Source organism: Pagrus major, chromosome 2, assembly GCF_040436345.1.
Source record: "Pagrus major chromosome 2, Pma_NU_1.0".
NCBI lineage: Eukaryota > Metazoa > Chordata > Actinopteri > Spariformes > Sparidae > Pagrus > Pagrus major.
Window position 1 is genome coordinate 6,659,165 of NC_133216.1, and position 21,567 is coordinate 6,680,731.

General features: G+C 39.6%; 1 protein-coding gene across 1 annotated transcript; it reads right to left on the reverse strand.

The window, feature by feature from the left end:
• Positions 1-270: 270 nt before the first annotated feature.
• Positions 271-17,110, reverse strand: LOC141016530 (capZ-interacting protein). Its single transcript, XM_073490941.1, has 6 exons — positions 17,011-17,110; positions 3,838-3,924; positions 3,669-3,740; positions 3,196-3,264; positions 1,264-1,467; positions 271-685 (listed from the first exon to the last, which is right to left on the reverse strand). The coding sequence occupies exons 1-6, from the start codon at positions 17,014-17,016 to the stop codon at positions 311-313; spliced, it is 813 nt and encodes a 270-aa protein (XP_073347042.1). The 5' UTR covers positions 17,017-17,110; the 3' UTR covers positions 271-310.
• Between the last annotated feature and the right edge of the window lie 4,457 nt (positions 17,111-21,567).

Genomic DNA, 21,567 nt, shown 5'->3' on the forward strand with positions numbered 1-21,567 from the left:
TTTGACTTGTGCCAAATCTCAGAAAAGAAAAAAATAATCGTATTTGTCATAAAAAGAGGAGTCTGGTCACGCAGACTCAGTACAACATGACACAAATGTCCTCTGCCTGATAATGGAGACAGTATCAACTGTGACGCTTGTGTCCATGTGTAGAGAACAGCTGCTTCTCATGACCCTCCAGTGTTTATAGACCTGTTCTATCGATGGCCAGGAGATGGCAGCAGAGGGACTGAGTATTTTTCAAAGAGTTTTCTGAACAAAAGCATAGAATAACTTATTCATATGTATATTATTTTTCTTACACAAACATTCACAGCTCATTTCTTCCTTTGTGTTCCCCCTGACCCATCTCCTCCTGCCCCTCTTCTGTCTCAGCATCACCCTCTATCTGCTTGGCAGTCTCTGAACTGTGGGGTTGTTCTGCTTCCTGGTCCTCCTCTGGATCTCTCCTTTTGTCTTGGTCACACTTAAACACGTCATCCTCTGTGTTTTCACAGTCCCTGTCCTTCCCTTCAGCTTCTTTCTGTCCATATTCGGCATCCTCTGCTGGGCTGTCCAAAACCTGGTCTGTGTCCCCATTTTCTTTTGGGCTGTACAGTTCACATGGGGACAGAGCCTCCTCTCCAGCTGACCTCCTATGCTGTCTCGTGGGCGGGCGCCTCTTGAATGAAAGCCGTGCACGAGTCTGTTTCGGTGAGAACCAGCAGAGAATTTAGATCATGTTTTTAAACATTTAAAAAATTCAAGGCAACTGCAAAGAATCTATATTCAGTATCAGTTAATCTGTTTGTCAGAATGATTTTTGGTAACTGTCCAAGTTTAATTAGCATATGCGTGAGAGCACTGCACAAAATGGTACCTAGAGACTCTAACTAGGCTAAGGGGATTACATCTTCAATCCCCCTTGCAGCAGCTCTCATGCACTACAGGGGCATCTTGCTGCAGCTTATCCAAGGCCTGCTTAAGGAGAAGATGCAGAACACCCACTGAGAAAACACGTCAACGGGGACGGGGACCATGTGCCCGGCTCTGACGTCACAGCTCACTCAGCGAATAGCGTGAGAAACACTTCAATGTGACAGCAGCTCATGCTTATCATTGAATGACTCAGAACTTGTGCAAAAACAATGATTAAAGGGAGACTGTGTCACTCTGAAAGTCACACTCATCAACATGATCACAAAACTAGTCTAACTCTGAAATAGCTTAGATCTATTTGTCCTTGAGATTGTCATGCTAATGTGCAGCATTCCATATGTTTACCTTGTTGAAGCTCGGCAGTGGTGTGCCCTCAGGAGGGTTGCTGAAGCTGACGCCATCCTCCTCTTCACTGGACTGATGCGAGGGCTGCAGCGTGGGGCTCAACGGGCTGCTGGGTGTGGTGGGGGACAAGGGTGCCGGCTGAAGCTTCACCTCGGGACTCTTGGGTGAAGGCAGCAGAGCAGTGGGTGACAGAGCAAGATTTGCCTGCAGGGGGGAAGGAAGATCCTGAAGCCTGAACACTATAATCTCTTCAGTACATTGTCTTCTCATGAAAAATTTACTGTAAAACAATGGACTGTATTTATTTAAACAGCAATGTTCAGCAATAATATACAACAAAGTTAAAATGAGAGTAAAAACGGATTGTTTCAGAGAGGGAGCCAGGCTAATTCAACATAACAGTCAGTCTATTAGGAAATATAATAAATTAGTGAAGGAAAGATTAAACATTGTCATGCTACTTTAATCATGGGCGTGTAATTTAAAAACCTATTTTAATAACAGCTTTTAAAATAATGACTAAAAACTAAGAACTGATAGTATATCTAGTCACACAGCATGGTTTATTATAACTTAAAATGTGTATCTTGTTTGAAAAATAGCATTTAAAGAATATTATAAGTATTATACAGGTGAACACATTGGACACTAATCTCCTGGCACATGCCATCTTCCTGCTTTGAATGAACACCTGCTGGCAGTACATCCTGACATTACCTTTTAAGAGACAAAAACAACATCTGCTGTATTCACTCATTCAGATCTAAAGTACATAAAAGACAAGTTTGTCCCCCGACCACTGCTCAAGTTTAGAGGATGGTACCCTACCTGCACCGGGGAGAAGAGGAAGAGGGAGAAGCGGCAGCCCTTTTGTCCCATGGCTGCCCACCGTGTGAACTGCTAACTAAATGAACGATGGTGTGGCGTTAAAGCCTTACCAGAGGCTGTGTGGCCCATTATCCACTTAGCTCATTAATCTGAGCCGATTGTAGCATCAGGGACAAGTCCTTCCCCTTTTTCTCAGCATACAAGCAGCTCAGGCACCAGTGTCAACTGAACAGTGGGTGGCAGTAATGCTTCAAATATCTCACAGCCTCCTCACTTTAAAAAAAACTCCTGACAACTTCTGCCTGTATACTTCATCCAGTTTTGGGTAGTAACACATGCAATTTGAATGGCATGCTCAGAATACAAAAAAAGTAACTACAGTCAGTCCAGATTACATTTGTATAATTAGATTCTAGTTACATTGACGAGCATTCATTGAACTGTAATGAAACTTTTTTTTTTTTTTTGTATGAATATACTGGACACGTTCTACTATCTTTTGAAGTAAATTGCTGCTTTCAGGTTGCCAAGTTGCCAGTTTTGTTATTCGTGACTTAACTACTGTTTGTGTGTTTTGACGATGATAGTGGAGTTTTTATTCCTTTTTATTTACACTGAAAATAGAAGATGAACATTTTGAGTGCTCCTCCTGTGCTACAAGAGCAAAGCCCTCCATGTGACCTCCGATTCAAAAAGAGCAGCAACAAAAAGTTACTCAAGGGAAACAGCACATGACATGTGGAATACACACAGTACAACTGTACTTTGTGCCAGTGCTGGTTCTAAAGTGATTCGACCAATTGTAAATGCTGGATATGCAAAATTCATTATTTGTATTGAAAAGGTTTGAGATGTTTAGGGCCATAGTACTGTGGTAATGTTTGTGTTCCAAAAGTATTCAGATTAATTTAAATTGTTTTGTAATCTAATGGATTATGTTACTAATCACAAAATGTCCATGTCATTTGCATTCAGTAACTAACTGCATTTCAAAGTAACATGACCTAACCCTGACTACATCCTCCAACAGCGCATCATTGGTGAGGCTGGTATTTGTTTCCCATTTCCTCCACAAAACCTTTAAGTGTTGGGAGGTGCATCTACCTGAAGTTTCTCAATGATGGGCGAGTTCTTCATCTTGATTTTGAAGGGATTTGGGGAGACGATACTTTTCTGCAAAAGAACAAAGTCAGGGCGGAGTTCATGAAAAGACAACTTCACATAATCATCACAACCTCCACTTTGAAACAAGGAAATTTAACACTGACATTTTTAGCATAATGCAAATAGTGCAGTTTGTTTGGTCGGTTAGCTGAAAAAAAAAGCATCTCAAACACAACTTTCCCAGTGTTGTAGGCACAAGGTAAAAATAGAAATAGTGTCTATTTGGCAACAGCCAAATAGACACTATTTCTATTTTACACAGTACACTATCTACTGTGTTGATATTGCGATGTTGCAATGATGTTCAGTAGGCCTAAACAAATCCCAGTCTGTTCCCTGGTCGAAGACCTCCTTTGTATATCACAAAGACAGATGTGTAGCACATTGGTTAGTCACGGAACAAATCTACTTACGTCCGAGTTTTCATTATCCTCTTTTTGATTTTTCAACTTTAGGGAACACGGAGGTCGTCTTCGAAATGGCAGCTACAAAGAAAAAGGTCTGTGATCACAAGCAAGTACCTCATTTGGTTTTGCATAATTTTGTAAGGATACTCTAACATATAAGATATAAATAAAATACCTCATCATTTGAGGTGGGCATTGGTAGAATGTGACCTTTGAACCTTCCAGCCAGCTCAGCCACAGATGGCTTGGATGGAGAATCCTCCTGGAAAAGAAAGATATTAAATGAAACAGCTGACAAATACTTTGTTATCAACAGTCTTTATATTTTGTTTGTCACAATCTAAAATTCTGTAATGCCTCTCATGAGTTGATGGCATCACTGCTTAAGACAGTATATGTGATATATAAGAAGAGATCAGTTACTACCTCTTAATTTGAAAGATTCTTTGCATGACTTTGCTTTTTCACTTCCTTTATACAAACTGCTAAAGTGCATACATTCAGAGTGGTACTCTTGGGAAATACAGCTTCAGCTGAGCACTATCATAACCTGTGCCTGTGCTGGGTTATAAGATGTTAATGCACTGATGGAGGATGATTTATTTATCATCAAGTATTGAATTATCTGACAAAACAGACATCAAAGATTAGAGCTCAGTTAACGAACACATGCACACAGATGCAAAGTTAGCATGTTCTTTAACATCCTTACTTTTGTACTTGCATGCTGAGCGTGCACTATGACATCGCCACCTTGAACTCTTTGTTTAGATGATGAGATAATAGATAGCATTCTTAGAAAAAAGCTGTGATAAGATGAATGTACTGCCAAGGTTGAGCTAGGACTATTTTGATAATCGATTCATTGTTTCAGTCATTTTCTAATGACAAGCAAATGTGCTAATTCCAGCTTCTTAAATATAAGGATTTGTTGCTTTTCTATGTCATCTATAATAGTATATTAAGAGTCTTTGGATTTTGGATGGTCGGTTGGATGAAAGAAGCAATTTGAAGACATCACTTTGGGCTCTGGCAAACTGTGATGAGTATTTTTCACAATTTTTTAAAACGTTTTACTGAAGCAGATTAAAAATAATTGTTAGTTGCAAAATGATTTTACATAAATCTGTTACTAACTTGGAACCTTTGTCAAAACTGGTAATTTGTTAGTTTTTACACCTGTAAATGTAAAACTTTGAAACTGAATGTCAGTTTTAATGAATGTCAAGTTGTTCACATGACATCTCTTTTCCCTCTTAGATGAAGCACAACAACTGAATGATATTTAGGGCAGTGACTTGCTGAGCAAGGCAAGCTAAAAGAACAATGCATTCTCATTAAGCATGGCATCTGCTGAGAGCTATTTTGCAGCTGAGCCAGGAGATGTTCTAAGATAAAGAACACATTTCACTTCCTTGTAGACGGGTTGAGAAACACAGCAGGGAGAGTGAGTGTGCAAACTAAAAAACGACTTCACCAGTGTGTTGTTCAGTGCCGTCCTTGGAGGAACTCATCTCTCCTGATACAGAACGTATTTCGAGGGTTAGAAGACCGGAAGTGAGCCCCCCTCTCCACAGCTGTTCAACATCACGCTGCAGCCTGTGACAGGAGGGACCTGTCCTTGCAGCCTCACACTGTTATCAGTTCTTGGCCCCTTTACTTTCAGTCTCTCCCACTAGTCCCAAGCTGATTGCTAAACTTCCCTCCTCCACGCTGCCCTTTGATGACCATTAACTCACTCCACATATCTGTGGCCTAAGTGATAAGTTGGCTGATGGCTGCAGGCTGGAATGTGCACGAATGTAAGCCTTGAAAACAACACACTTTGCTTTCCAGGTTCTAGTCATTTTTGTGCCAAGTATTTGGACTATGAATGGGTCGAGATGTTTGTTTACAACATGAGTTCTGCTAGCAGATTGTCATGCGTCATGTCGCCTTTTAATTATTTTCATTGTACAGTCACTGCTTGTGGTACTCCTCCCTTTCTCTTTCTAGCTGTAATACTACATCTCATTTCCATCCTACTTTTATTGACCACTAAAAAGCTCATGCCTCTCCTCACAGCTGCCAGTTCTGTCACATTTCCTGGGTGTGTGCACTTCTCTGTTCCCTCCCTCTCTGCACAGTTTGAGCCATGGAAACACGAATCTCCCAAGCTTCACAGACACACACATTCCACACTTTAATCACAAGCTTTATTTTCCTTTTCCCCCTTGTTCTCAACATGACCTCACCACCTTGCTCCCTCCACCCAAACGTATTACAGCATCAGTTGGCCCCGCAGTGCCTCTCTTAACGCTTCTCCGCGCCGCCTCCGTGTCCTAATCCACATCCCAGCCCTTTTCCTGAGTTCTCTTTTCTCATCCGCGATAAATAGTAATCATCAGGGACCACCCACCCTCCACACCATTATTTTGTAACCTCTAATTGTTTAACTCTTTCCTGTCCTTCGGAAACAAATGCCTCCTTCAGAGAGAGCAACAGCTCTAGTCACAACAGCGCTGGCAGAGGAAGCAGGGCTTTGTTTGATTAAATTGCTGCTCAGATGTTTTGGGTGGAGAAAATCAAAGTTTAATTTTTTTATTGTCTAACTTTATTTAAATGACACACAGGAGGAATCTTTAAACATGCAATCAATCCTTTCTTTGTTTTTTCCAGTAAGTTACCTCTATTCCTGACACATGGTTTAATAGTTTTGAAGTCATTTCCGAGTAAAAACATCTAATTTCTACATATATTTCTACATAACACTTTGGTCATGTGCAACAAAGATAATATTTAACATATTCTGATTATTTTAGAAAAAATCAGTTACTTGCTACAGTGACTAACAAAAAATGTCAGAGCTGAATGAAGATTTAAAAAGCTTCAGCAGAATTAATTATTTAACAACTTTCTAGTTTTAAAAGAAGTCATTTCAGATCCATTAACATCCTTCTACACGTCCTTTCATAGCGAGCTCTTATCTTTAATGAGCTCCTTCATGTAGACAGAATATAACGCCGGACTCAATGCAAATACCTCCCTGACTTCAACTACATTTACCTCGAGGACAGTATATATGGTGATAAATGTGGTTTCATTCATGTTTAAAGCAAAAATGTCATAGGAATGTATTACAAGCATTAAAACTTCCACGTTTGAGAATACATATTTTGTTATAAGCTTTTTATCTGTTTAGAGAACCTTCCTCTGAGGCACTGTCATCAGCCTTAAGCAAAATATATAATATAAAAAGGAATACTAATCTTGAACGAAGTCTTATTTTGCTAATTTGCCTGTTGAAAGTAAATTTAAAGTATCATAGCAAACGGACTCAAATGATTTCACTATTTCATTCAGATAACAAAAGAGTCATGTTATTTCAGTGAGCAAAGCCAAGCCAAGGCCTTCAGTTGGTTATCAGTACTGCACATGGTTAACTCAGCTGGGACCCCAAGCTCTGTGGAAGAGTGGGAAACTTTGGTTCACTGCAGGAGAGAGCAGGCAAACTATTTCTGGGGCTCTAGGCCTGGGAAAAAGCCCCAAAGCTGTGTAGGCAGCCTGGATCAGAGCTCTGCTCTGTAACCCCTCAGCTCCTAAGAGAGACTGTCCCTGGATATGTTAGACCACATCTGAAACATACTGTGATCTAGCATACAGAGCGATTGAGCATGTCTAAACAAGGAAGCGATGAAAAAAAGAGCTACTTAAAGCAGTGCCTTACCCATGTGATTGAGGTTTTTCCAGAAACGAGCCTTACAAGCTATTTCTGAACTCCCCCGGAAACTCCTTTAGATGTTGCTTACTTTACACTTACACATACAGTAGAGACTTGGTGGCGTCTTTATTAAAAAATGTGTATTTTGAAAAATCTGGAGCTTTTCCATTAGTTAATAGCATGAAAAGTCAATTATTTCTTCTGAAAAAACTGGCATACAGGAGAACAGTTCCTTTAAGTTGCACAATAAGACCTTATGACAACATAAATGAAATCATTTGCTAGTTTGAATCCCCAGGCCAGTTGGGAAAACATGGTGTAGTTAAATTCTCAGAAAACACTTCATATGCAGCACAGATCACTACAGTGTCAATGCCTTCAAACAAATCCTTTCTTAGGTTGTTTTCCCTCAATAAAAACTCATGGAGCCTCTGTTCACAAGGTGCCATGAGCAGCCTGCAGTCTGTAGTCACTGTTACCAGTTGATTATACCAAAGTAATTGTATCATATTGCAATAATCCAACTAGATTGTGACAAAACTAGCTCTACAGGCTCCACACGACACCAGGAATGAACACAGTGTCTGACGCTGACAGCGGTTAGTTTGACGACAGTACCAAGGTGGTTTTCTTGCTGGGTTTGGCTCTTGGCATTCCAGGGCTGAGTCAGCAAATACTAGTGCTAGCTCCACGGCTAACCAAGATAAACAGAGGTGGGAAGTAACAAAGTAAAAGTACAGTCATCTGCCTGGGTTTTCTCACTTTCTCAATTTGTTGCTGTGCACAGGACGCTTTACCATCCAAAATGTCGGTATTTGTCTTCCTGGGAATGAGCCTCAACAATCAACTAGTGCCTTTACAAATAGCTTGGACAAATCCCACTGATTCTACCTTTAAGACTTTAAATTATATTTATATGACGTGAAGTTCAGTTAGCTTTGCCCAGAAATGGCCAGTAGAAATATCCTTCAGAGGGATACTTTTTACCTCTATACTTCAAGTACATTTCAGAGTCTGTACTTTTTTACTTATGCTTGAGTAAAGAAGTTGAATCAGTACTTCTACTTTTCCAAGAGTGTTTTATTACACAATTATCTGTACTTCTACTCGAGTAAAGAATGTGTGTACTTGTGCCACCTCTGAAAACAACTAGGTGTCGTCCGCTATTTTAGTAGCAGCTAGTGGTTAGTAAAATCACCTTGATGAATGACACAATTATAATAGTCTCATGACAGCCAATGTTAAAACCAAGCCCACGACAGTTTCATGACAATTGTTCTTTTAAGTTTGATAATTATGTCTGCTATGACTGTGTTTATGACTTATGTATAGACATATTGTATAACTTATGGTTATGTTGTCTTGGTTAATGTCAGGTTATCATAACAAAGAAATCTTGTCAATGTCAGCTTTACATTACAAGTTACATAACTGACCAAATGACACTTAAGGACAACAGTCTTAAACATTCATAAAGACTCCTTCGTGTTCAAGTCTAAAGTCAAGGTTATGATGGATAATGTCACGTCAGTGTTATGTACACCCCGTCAAATAAAGTGTTACTGACAAGTCTCTATCATCTTATGGTATCTATCACCATATCGCCCGTGAATGCTACTCTTTAGAGATGTAATTAAAGCGAGTGTTGCTAAAAACATAATGGCCCCTAATAGAGCTGACACAGTGCACAGGACCACACCTGAAACACCCTCTGTGGTTTTCTGTATAAATGTGAAGCAGAGTGTTGCATGAAAAGTGTGTGCGTCCTCAGTGAGCTGTGTTTGGATAAGTAAAGGTTAATCCCGACCAGCGCCTTAATTTCCAGGCTGAGGACAGAGACACGAGGTTTACTGTATGACCAGCAGATGTGGAAACAGAACACAGAGAGAAACAGATCTGACAAAGCCTGCTTTTGTCCATTCCTGTGATTTCAATTTCCAGAGGCAGGAGAGAAAAAGCACATGATATTAGTCTCAGTAAATCCTCCCATATCTGCCTGATATAAGAGCGGCGGTCAGAGAGCAACAGGCCATGTAATCTACCATGGAGCTGATGAAGATGATGTCTGGCTCAGGATCTTTAACCCTTCTCTAGGAATGCGTTCATTCTCAATCCTCATAAGCTCTCACTGGTGAGCCCCACACAGTGCAAATCTGTGAAAGTGAAGATAAATAAAGCACACCAAAGCACAGCTGTTCGGCAAGATCTTGTTCAATAAGCCCTCCAAGCGTAATGGCTTCAGTTTGAGTGTGCAGACTTTGTTTTCACAAGTCAGCATGTTCTGCACGGGGAAAACCACCACAGTGAGCAGATCCCCTCTGCTGCCTACACTTGTTAAGTGGTGAGAGAGCAGACAGGCACCTTCTCGCTTGCTGCCTTTCCAGGAAAACATGATGTGTTTTTGGACCAGACCTCATCTGAATATCTCACTTTTCCACTGCCCTCACTGGCACCGTGTTTGGGTGTTTTCACATGCGTTATATGTGTGGAAGTAGGCCTTCAATTGGAGCAATGAGGTAAACAGACACACTCATCCAAGAGTCATTGCTGCCTCTGTCTCAATGGAAATGGGAGGCACTGTAGACACAGACCAGTACTGTAGGGTGGAGAAACTACTATTAAATACAACAATAAGCATCCAGAGAGAAAGAAAATAAATCCAGGTGACCTGAGAACAGAAAACTGCTGATAAAGTATTAATCAAGAAAGAGAACACGACCGAAATATCTCTTTTTCGTAATGCAACAACAAACAAGCCCAGACCTTTTTGATGCCTTTGATGACTTTTATTTAACTGTAATTTGACAGGCAAATTATGACGGTATGAGAACAGATGACAGAGCCAGGCCTGTTCATGGAATGCACTGTGATATTTCAATATGATAACCAGAGTGGCCTGCTTAAAATAATCTGAACTGTTGTGCAATGAGAAGGCGTTGTTAAAATGGAGAGTAAATGATGAGTGAGAAAAGATATCAAAAAATGTAAACATCCCACCACAGACAGCGCTTCCTCCAAATGTTTGAGCCTAAGCAAGAAAACTTGGATGCAAGCATCTGTCAGGGATTTTACGTGGTGTTCTGGTATTCTCATCCACTCTGATCCACCAATCACAAAGACAAAAACCATCTGGATGGTAGATCAGCTAGTTAACGCAGAGGCTGAGCAGCACAGACGTGGGATGATTTCATTCAGTGAAGAGCGGCACCTTCCTTAACTACGATGTTGTTTAGTTCTACCAGGGATCCAGCGTCACAGGGTTTGGCATCCATGGCAGATGTGGGACATGCATACTTTAGAAATATTTTATTCCATTATGGGAATGGGGGGCAACATATGTCGCAGGTCAAATGCTTCACACAGGGGGTTTGATGAAGTGCCTGAATAGATTCAGTGGCGGAAAGTGACTAAGTACTGTACAGTTAATAAATTTAATATCTCAAAAGCACAGTATGTAACTTCTGCTGCTTAGTGTCTCTCAATCAAAACAAACGATGTAAGTAGCGTGGGATCATGGGAGTTGTTAAACAACTGCAACTGCAGATGAAAATCTATCTATCTGTCTCAGGCAGAAAGGTTCACAGGTCCCAGTGTTTTAAAGTTTTATTCACATTACATTTGCTCACCATCTTCCTTCCTCACTCTCTTGACTTTGTCCCGGAAGGCGACCAAATTAAAAATAACCGTTTTCTCTGGGTTTGAACATTGTTGGAAACATTTAGGATATAGTATATAAGTACAAACCTCAACAAAATGTATTACAAAGGTCTAGTCATTTTTTAGACTTTTTTTCCCAAAAAATGTTACATTGATATCTTTTAAGTTATTGGGTATTTTGTGGATTATATATAATTAATAATGATGAGTTACGAAGTTTGATGCAGATGACACTGTGGTTAAGGCATGGGACTATATGAAAATTTCACTTCATGTTTACTCTGTCCAACAGAATTGTGATTCACAATATCATCAACTTACTGTGAGTGTTTTTAATCGTGATCTGCAATAAATTGCTTTATTGTCCCATCCCTACTTTGGACTTGTCTCAGTTGTCTCTTATGTGATACTGAGTTTAATTAGATTTTTCACATCTATCGTACACCTGGTCCCTCCAAAAGATTAATGGCTTGATAACATGCTCAAACTTGCATCGTGCAGATGTCTTCAAATTAGGTATGACACCCTAAAATCTCAATATTTCCCCCAGTTTTTCCTTAAATTGTCAATGTAATAGTGCACACATTAAAGCAACATTTTGTAGAAATTGGCATTTTGTGCTATTTGGCACTCCCCACAGTTTCTGTGTGCAACACCACTGTCATCAGTACAAATCCCAGGTCTGTAACAATTTGTCAGACGTAATGAAGGTGATAACTACAAACAAAACTCATTACGTCAAAACAATGTTATCTGTTGAAAACTTAAGTAAGCACGTATGCTACACTGTGATCCTACCCTCTCACTGAAGTTACATAGTGACAGGGGGCAGAGTGGCTCAGACAGAGACACCATTCACCCTATTACAAGATACACTACCATCAAAATCATTCTGAAGCTGTTATTTTAGGGTAAAAAAAAAGTTACAAAATGTTGCTTTAAATGATCAAGCACAGATTAGTGAATCAGAATTATTCATAATCTAGCTGCCTTAAGTAATAATACTAACGTGACTTTGAAAAAATGGCACTTGTATAGGACAAGCAGCTTGAAGCACTTATTGTGTTTGCACTCCTTTCTGCCAAAAAAGGAACTAAAGAGCATGGTGGGGCGCCAGATGCAGAAAAGGATGGTTCAGGTGCAGGCAGAATGGGTTAACTTTTCAACAGGGAGACTTGGAAGTAAGTTATAAAGTCATGATGATGTTTCCACGTCCTCTGCCTGCTCACTGTTCTCAAAACCCATCTGCATGTGTCTTACGTTTGTATACTGACTAAATTCAACATATTTGACAATCTGCAGATGTCAGACACAGTGTAAAGCCAACTAAGGCAGCCAGCTTTGATGACAATATCATGTCCTGCTTCAAGGTGGTTCTGACAGATCTCAAAAAAACTTGGAAACTGGGAAAGAGGTTGTGCAGTGTGGATTGCTCTCTAGATAGAGTATCCATGCAACCATCCATGACATAACTTCAGCATGTGTGTTTTTCTTCTATGGATTACAGTGTCCTCCTCTCTATCGTTTCTGTAGTTCCCACCCCGGCTATCTCTCTGCCCCACACACAGCTTCAGACTGAGACTCAGAAGGGCAGAGCCTGACAACCTCATCACTGATAGTAGAACTCAGAGAAAAACACACGTTATCTTTATTTTCAGGGTGGCAAATAATGACATTGCTTAAGAAAAGAACAACAACCACTCTAAAACTGAAAAGCAGCTACGGAATTGTGAAGCTTTATGAACCATTTGATTGGTCGTAAAGGTGCAAATATCCTTAAACGAGCCAGGCTTGCACACAATTAAGAGAATGAGATGTAGAGATTTAAATAAAGCAACAAACTAGAGAGTAAAACATTCCCACATGACAAAAAGATTATGGTTAACTTGAGGCAATCACACATCTTCTGCAAACAATTTAAATGATTGAGTTGTTAAGTTTGTGCTCACTCTCCAAAAACAGTGAGCTGCTGATTATCCAAGCAAATATCTCTTCTGTAAGAAAATGTTCCCTCTGATACAATCACTACTTTCAATGTAAACAGTGCTGTGGTTTGAGTTGTCATTAGGTCATATAAAACGTTTTCTTGACATTCAAAATTTGTGCGTATCCTTCAGGTCCACATGTCAAACTCATTTCCCACACTGTAAAACATTTGCAAGTATTTTTCACATCAACCACAGTTCTTCTTCCCCTCATCTTTTATTGGTGCATTGCACCTTTTGGGACACATCACAGCTGGTAAACGTTGGTATGCACCAGAGATTAACATCACTTCACTCTTTCTTCACTCTTACTGTGCATTTGCATCCTCGTCTGGGTGCTGATAGAACATGGGATAAACTATATTGGACCAGCTAATCAAAGCATTTCTAGACAAAACTCCACTTGAAGTTTAAGTTACATTTATGATAAGTGTAACCTAACGCACATGGCAACAGTTAATTTTGCCCAAAACTAGTTCTAGTTTTCACACTGTCAATGTTATCCCTGGGGAAACTAAATATGTTGCGAAACAGTGAAGACAAATTGCAGTAACTACAGTGAAAATATGTAGATTCTGCAAAAATGATGCACTTCCTGCTGTTTGCTTCTTTTTTCCGGCTGATTTTGCAATGACAACACTTTTGTCACTGAAGACTTCTGGTTTCATAAGACAGTTAAGTATCAGAGAAAGCTGATGTGGTTTGTAGGATGTTATTGAAAAAACACAACAGTAAGCATCAGTGGAATCTAATTCAAAGTCACATGAGATGCTGGTGGTTTATCCTATCATCACTATGTGCTCTTCATCCAGCTTGTCTTATCATGGCTCAGAAGCCCTTTAATCACAGGACTTAATCATTTGAACAAGCTGTGAAATCAGGAAGCATTTACACTTTTTGCATACACTCCACTGTGTAGCAAGACCTGAACAGGAATCCAACCATAACTTCACCGTGACTTGCAGAACAGGCTAGAGTTTCGTAGGCTTTCAAAAGCTGATGCTTTACATTCCTCTAAGCTTCACGGTCAGTTAGGTGTCTGTTTAATGTTCGGACTGAACCATTCATCCCGCACTGACACACATACAGCTTAATGTACAGCAAACACTTCAGACTGCATCTGTCACTGATAATGTCCAGTTCTGACAAGCTCTGAACATAATACCAGCAGATGCTTTTAGTCTGTGTCATAATCACACAATGCTTGAAAGGATGCTACAGTCGCAGTCTTTTGTTGCCATGACACAAGTAGTAGTCAGAGGATAAGTAGTAGAGGTGTCTGATTATTGGATACATTTGTCCTGTTCTGATTAAATAAATGAATTCAAAAAATATATCACTTTGGCTCTGATACAACCGCCTCTCTCTGTCTGTAGTCACCACTCAATGTCCCGTCCACAACACTATCTGACTGGTTACATGTCATGAGCCCATCAACACTGAATACTCTGAATCTGCAGAGTAACCAGTAACCTAATAAGTAACAGGGGGAGAAGTATGCGTTCATAATAATAATAATAATAATAATAATAATAATAATGTGACACTATTTTAATGACATAATGTTGTAAAGGAGAGGGGGAAAAACTAACTCATTAGCGAACGTCTGGCTGTTACAGACTGAGTGCCAGTGTTATTGGTCTCTTAACTTTACTATGGATTACATAATAAATCTGCAGACCATATGGTTGGCAAGGCAATCCCAAATACTCACTCCTCTAGCTGTGGTGTTGTTTTTCCATCAAAGGAAAACCACCACCTCCACCCCTTAGCCCAACACACACACAGTACAAATCCTCAGGTGCATGCACACATACACACGCACACACACACACACACATAAAATTTCCAGTTTGTGTACTTCATAGCTTCTCGTTCCAACATGGGAAACACAAAACTTGAGAATTTCCATGCGTTAATCTCCCCTTCAGGCTCACTGGAGGCAGCTGATGTAAATCAATGTTTGCGAACATGAAGAGCTCTTTCTTAAAGATGGAAACACACAGCGGCATTTAAGCAATGAATATGTGTTCAAATATGTGACGTCATCAAAGCTGAAACGCTTTAAATGACAGTGAGCGCGAGACTGACTTTACAGGCTAGTTTAACACTTGTTTACAGGTGCTTTAGGCAAATTGCAGCACACTAAAATAGCAACTCAGGGAGCGGCTGTGGAAAGCGACACTATTCCAGACAGCGAACATCTGGGAGAACTGATCCATTTAGCTTAAATTCATTTCAGGTGTCAGATTGTTTACTGGGAAAAATTTCTAAGCAAACAGGAAGAGACAAATCATAAATCTAAAGCAAAACATAAATTATATTGTCAACAGTGGCTACACTAAATTGCACAACCAGCTCAAAAATCGCTGTAGTTATTGTGTTGTTGTGACAAAACTCAATATAAGCATTGCTTGGCTGTCATCAATGGGTGCAGACCAGAATGACTTTGCACAAGACCACTGACAGATGGCAGATGTCTGAAACATTTTTTGATTCTAGTGTCTTAGTTAAGTAGTTGTTTATCAAGATCAGCTATTTAAGAAGCAGCAAGTAAGCATCTGTTTAAAATTAAATTGCACCGCTGCTAATTGTCATCAGCCTCTAAATGACTTGACTAATAGCTTCTACTGAAAACTGAGCCCATTTGGTTTGTGAGGTTTCATTCAGAAGCTGAACTCCTCAATAATAGCTGAACTTGCTTTCACCATCTCAGTGATCAGCTAGTACTGAAATTGTTACTATTGGGGACCAGAAAAAAATGTTTACCCAAGAAAATCCCTTTTTTTAACCATTCATTTATCATTTCCAGATTTGGTGGCAGTCCAAAACAGAGACAGCAGAATAAGTTCTTAAGTCCAAGATGAACTGGCCTAAAGCATGTCTAAGTACTATGGTTGAGTGGTATAAGTATATGAGAGTAGTTCTGCGGTAGATTACTAATGTGCTCCCTCGCGTGCCGTGGGGAAAAAATGGGTGTTTCTCTTCCTATTCGCCACATGACATTAAATACTTGAGAATTATGTTAAAAGTCTGCTTGTTTTGCAGGGAGGAGGCCACAAACCTGCGAGCAAGCCCTGCAGGAAAAACATGTGTGGAAGGACTTGGATGGGCAAAGAAAGAAGCTGTTTCTTTTTTTAGCTTCCGCGAAAGTGTGTAAGGGCTAGTTAGCCTTTGAGAAGAGAAAAAGCTGGAGAAATTGTTGATAATCAGAGAATTCAGACTTAAAAGCAAAGCGCAGGCTTACAGTGAAAAGAAAATAGACTATTGTTTTTACTCAACGCATTTTATCAGAGCGCACAAACTGTGGCTCATGACAGATGTTCTGTCAGCTACATTTCCTTCCTCTCACTCTGCGGTTGCTTGTTATGAAGTCGTTACCACAATCTACTTTAAAATCATATCGGCCTGAAGCTCAAAAATACTGAGTCAAAGAGGTACCAGAGGCAAAATCCTGCTGAATTTGGTGAATCAACATGTTGAGGTGTGTGTGCGTGTGTGTGTGTGTGTGTGTGTGTGTGTGTGTGTGTGTGTGTGTGTGTGTGTGAACCCTCAGGAAAGAGTTGTACAGTCATCCTTTCACGTGCATCTGGTCCATTATATAATACACATAATATAATATATAATATATATTGTTTATCATAAGTGATTTTTAGTAATATATCAGATATCATACCAAAGTTAAGAGCTAAATACTGTAGAGATCATTAAGTACTTTTATAGTAATGAGTAGCCAACACATCTACTTCATAGGATACAAATGCAACATCATTATTTTTTAAATGTCCGCACAGACATTACCAAGTCCCTCCAGAAATATCACAGTAATAACACACAGACCATTACAACTACTATAAAGTCTCTCCCTGAGCTCACATGATGTAATGTTTTAATTTCAACCACGCATGTCTCCACAACACCGCATTAAATGTCAAAAACATCTGCTCAAGTGGCCTAAAAAGTACAGGCTGCAACAGAAAACTACGACTTAGTCTCATGATGTTACCTCCATCCTGGGGAATGTGCCAGAGATCGTCGCCTCCTGCTCTTTTTTTCTGTTTTTCGGCCTCTTGGAGCAAACTGCCTGCTGGTTGTGAGGAGAGTGAGGAGCGCAGCGCGGACAGAGAGGAGCACTGTGTTTATATCTGGAGCCAAATCAGCCTCATGGACGAGAGGGAGGAGTGGACAACTTTTACGCGCATTTGGCTCTCTCAGCTGCTGTCAATTCAGTCAGGTTTAAAAATACTACTTCTGCTGAAGACTTTCAAAATAAAACTCAGTTTTGTAGGCTTCAAAATTATCTTTTACAATTATACATTAGAACCACATAGGATACTGTAAGTAGGTTACTTTATCATATGAACACAGCAATCGTACACTAGACTGGATCTAGGCACCTAGGGCTTCTTTGCCAGTAGGGGGCATAGACAGAGGGACAAGAACGTCAACTGCCTACATCAAATACTGCTTAACAAATATTTAAAATATTTTACTAATAAAAATCTCTGATCTAAAACTGCTTTTCAATGTTTATGTATTTATTGATTTATATTTTATTTCACAATGTTAGCTTAAAAAATGTTTTCAGTGGATTCACCTCATCAAAAGTCAGGAGAAATAATCTGTAAATGTGCATTTTCTATTTAGATATGTAAATCTGATTAAGTAAAGACAGATTCAAATGAAAATAAAAACCCATATAAATGAAATGTATAATGTATACTTCTCCTATAAATACTATAAAAAATATATAAACATGACTAAATTCATGAGCATAATAATATTAATCACAGTGGCAGCTAAGTCATCTTATCTGTTTAATAAATATCATACTAATAAAAATCATAATAAAAATGAGACAAATTTGTGGCTCTTACATTCTTATCAATGGGGCAGAAAGGCAAATGTTGACCCGAGGACGGCACCAGTGGGAAAACATCAGGCTACATTACATAATTCAAATAATTCATGAAGGTTACCAATCAATAAATGCTGCATGACTCCTTCTAAGCAGCTTTCACTCCTTGCCACCGCCGAATGAGTTAAGTCACCATGACTTTTGGTTTTCCCAGCTGATGGAAAACACCTGCCATGACATCAGTGTTGGAATGTGTCCAGATGAGAAACACAGACTCCAGTGTAGCTGCAGTTTTCTATCCAATTTAATTCATGGATAACAAACAGACTTCTCTATTTACCTTTTTAAACCTTGAATATACTTTCACCTGGAAAGTGTATGATTCCCATTTTACAGCTCAAATCCCCCTCCATGCTGACACTTTATTTTGAAGGCAGTGTTTTCCCACATCTGCCTTTCTTGACTCAGCTGTGTGAGGTGGGGCATCACCATCTACAACAGTGTGTGTAACTGTGCTTGCATAAGAACCTACTGGGGCTGAGGTTAGCTTTTTAACTGGTCCTCCACCCACACTATGTTCATCCTGCGGTACCTAATGTGTAGTTTATAGCACTCTATTCATCATGTTCTGTGGTGTCATTGTTACCACCCTACTACTTCTGCAGGGTCTCTAAAACTCAATTTGACTTAATTAGAAAAAAAAAAGACTTAAAAACATATCAGCATCTACATCAAGGACCATTTAATGAAACTAATTAGAATTGCTTTCAGTGGAGTGCATATCTCCGCCAAGGACCAACAGTCCCCTTGAATCCAATCAAGCCTAATCCAATATCAAATAAAACATACTGAAATCCACTACATCTAGACTTTTATTTGGATCTGCATTGAATTGTACTCACTCATAGATACCAGCCACCTGAATAAGCCTCATTTTTTTGCATTAGGATTCATGCATTACTCCCTGAGAAATTAACAAAAATGTCTAGAAATCTTGCAATGTTAAAGAAAGTGAGAACGAATTTGTGGATCTGTCTCTTTATCCAGATCCCCACCAAAAGTTCAAGTTCAAGTTTCATGGAAATCTGTTCTGTAGCTTTTGTGTAATAATGCTGACAAACCAACCAACATACCAACAAACGGACGTAGAGGAAAACATAACCTCCATGGTGGAGGTAAAAATGCGTAAGTGGAAAAGAGCAGATGATAAGGGAGAGCTGGATAATGAATTGCACTTCATGCATGGACCATATGCTGCAGGTTTTTTCATTAGGTCCAGACCTAAATGTGCCTGTTTGAAATGCCTACACTTGAAGCCTCACCTTATCCTGCAACCAGTTTAACATGTGCAGGAGAATTGCAGGAATTTGTTTTCATGGTTGCACATTTCTGATGCTGTCTGTTCTCTTCTGAGTGTACTGCATTTTGCATGTCTCTTCTGGTTTTCTTATGATGCAAGCGCAGGACACCCACAGCTGGAAAGCATGTTTTTATTACTATAACTGCTTTTTAACAATTTTTCTCATTTTTTTTCAGTAAGGATGACAGATCTGGGAGTAACTCTGCTGTCCTGCTTGGAGCCAGGAGGAAGGAGCATCAGTCACTCAAGTGGTTTGTGGTGTTGGAATGCAGAGAAGGCAGATTGGTTTATAGCTTACCAACAAGACACCACACAACTCCAGGAACGGCTGTTTCTCCTGCTGGTATATGGACCAAACACTATTCCTTACATTATCTTTGTTAATAGTCATGGAGGAGAGAAATAACATTACTGTCATATTCCTTCACGTTATCATCAAATTATTTATTTTATATCACTTACACTTTTTTTGTTTACTTGTAAAATAGCCTAAAGTGATCTGGTTTCACAGGTTTGAAGGAGTTGTCTGGGTAGTTTACATTTTTCTCTCAGTAGGCTGAATGTCAAACAGTGTTTATGAACACTTCACAGATAACAAGTAGATATAAATTTGCCTCCAAATTGCAGGGAACTCAACTCATTTGGAGAGAGAAACAGGGCATTGAGTGTAACATGGTTCATTAAACAATGGAAACTAACTAAAAGCTTTAGTAGACGAGGAGATTAGTGCTTTATAAATGAAGCTTATTATCATTATTACTGCCATTAAAGCCATTTAAAGGCTCTGTGTGAGTGCCTGGTTTGTACTTTTAGTGTCACAGTGAAAGTGAGTTGGCAGATGTCTGACTCTTTGTGGCAGCGGGACATGATTGCCAACGGGTGAACTTGATTGACCGGTTTCATGCTTGCTTTTATGTTCACACAAGATAAAACAGGTCACACTTCTAAATCTCTGGTCACCAGAACTCCCTGGGCTCTCCATTATGGCAGCTTTCACAATGAACACCTGACCTCACAGTTAAGCTTGAGGTGAAAAAAGCTTTGGGTCTGTGTAGGAGGAAAGAGAATGAGATGACACCAGAGGCCACGAGGAGAGCAGCCAGCAGGAAAACAGCAGGAAAGATAGTGAACCCCTGCAGACTTTCTAATAAGAGCTGTTCTGCCAGACCTTGCTCCCAAATAACCTCCATTTTAGTGCAGCTTCCTGTGGCCACATGCATGGATCAGGGAGCCAAACAGGAAGTGAATATGTGTTGCTGATAATTTGTGGAAATGGGCTGAAAGGGGAAGCTGATAAAGATTCCTCACAGGGGGAGGCTTTTAACTAAAGGAGCAGTGTTTGTGCAGTTTATAAGCAATGGCAATCGACCTTAATCCCAGGAAGTGTTTGATTTTGCTCTAATTTCTACCTACATACATACAGTCTCTCCTGACAACGCTATTCTGTGGCTCCCCCCTCTGGTGGAAAAGACTATTACGCTGAAATAATGGTGGCCTGTGCAGAAAACATTCATTTCTCAAAAGAGATAAACTTAAATTGCAGCAGGTTTCATTAGTAGAAGAGATGATGGGCAAATGGAAAAGCATACTGCAAATCCTAATGGCATGGCATTACAAGGCAATATATGTGTAAATCCATGTCATTTCTGCTAATTCAGTACATTTCACATACCTCTGTTTTCTTTGCAGTTAGTAACCTATTGAATTTGTGTTTATCTCTGAAAGTTGGCACATTTCTTTAATAATCCTATGACAATCATAAAATATTTACATACAAATATTAAAATGAGGTAGACACAGCCATCCAAACACTGTGTAACACATAAAACAACTCCTCTGTGCATATGTTTTTGCATGAATTAGAAACAAAAATATTTTCATCTCAGTTGCTTAAAGGTGCAAAGTGTAAAATATGGCCACCTGTCGAAGGTCACTCCAAACAAATGAGAGGCAGCATATCACTCACTGCTGCTCCCTCTACTGTTCGCTGTAGCTATCTCTATTAAACTGTCAATCTATTACTGACAAAGTCACAAAGTGCTTTACAAAGAACATAAAACCAGACAAGGCAGATGAAGCGTCTAAGGCTGTAGCGACTAGCTGCTGTTGGCTTGATAGCTGTTAGCTTAGTTAGCCATGCAGCTAGTGACCCTAAGGTGGCTCAAGTCTCCACAGAGCAGGAACTAAGAGTGGAAGGGAAGTAGTGGTCTTACTACACCACATTGAACATGGCCCGATTGATCACTTGATATTTTTGAAATAACACTATTTTTCTTGGGGATTTTAGTCGTCATAAACTCAACAGAATCTCAGGAAATGTGTCACCATACTTTATCTATATCTAG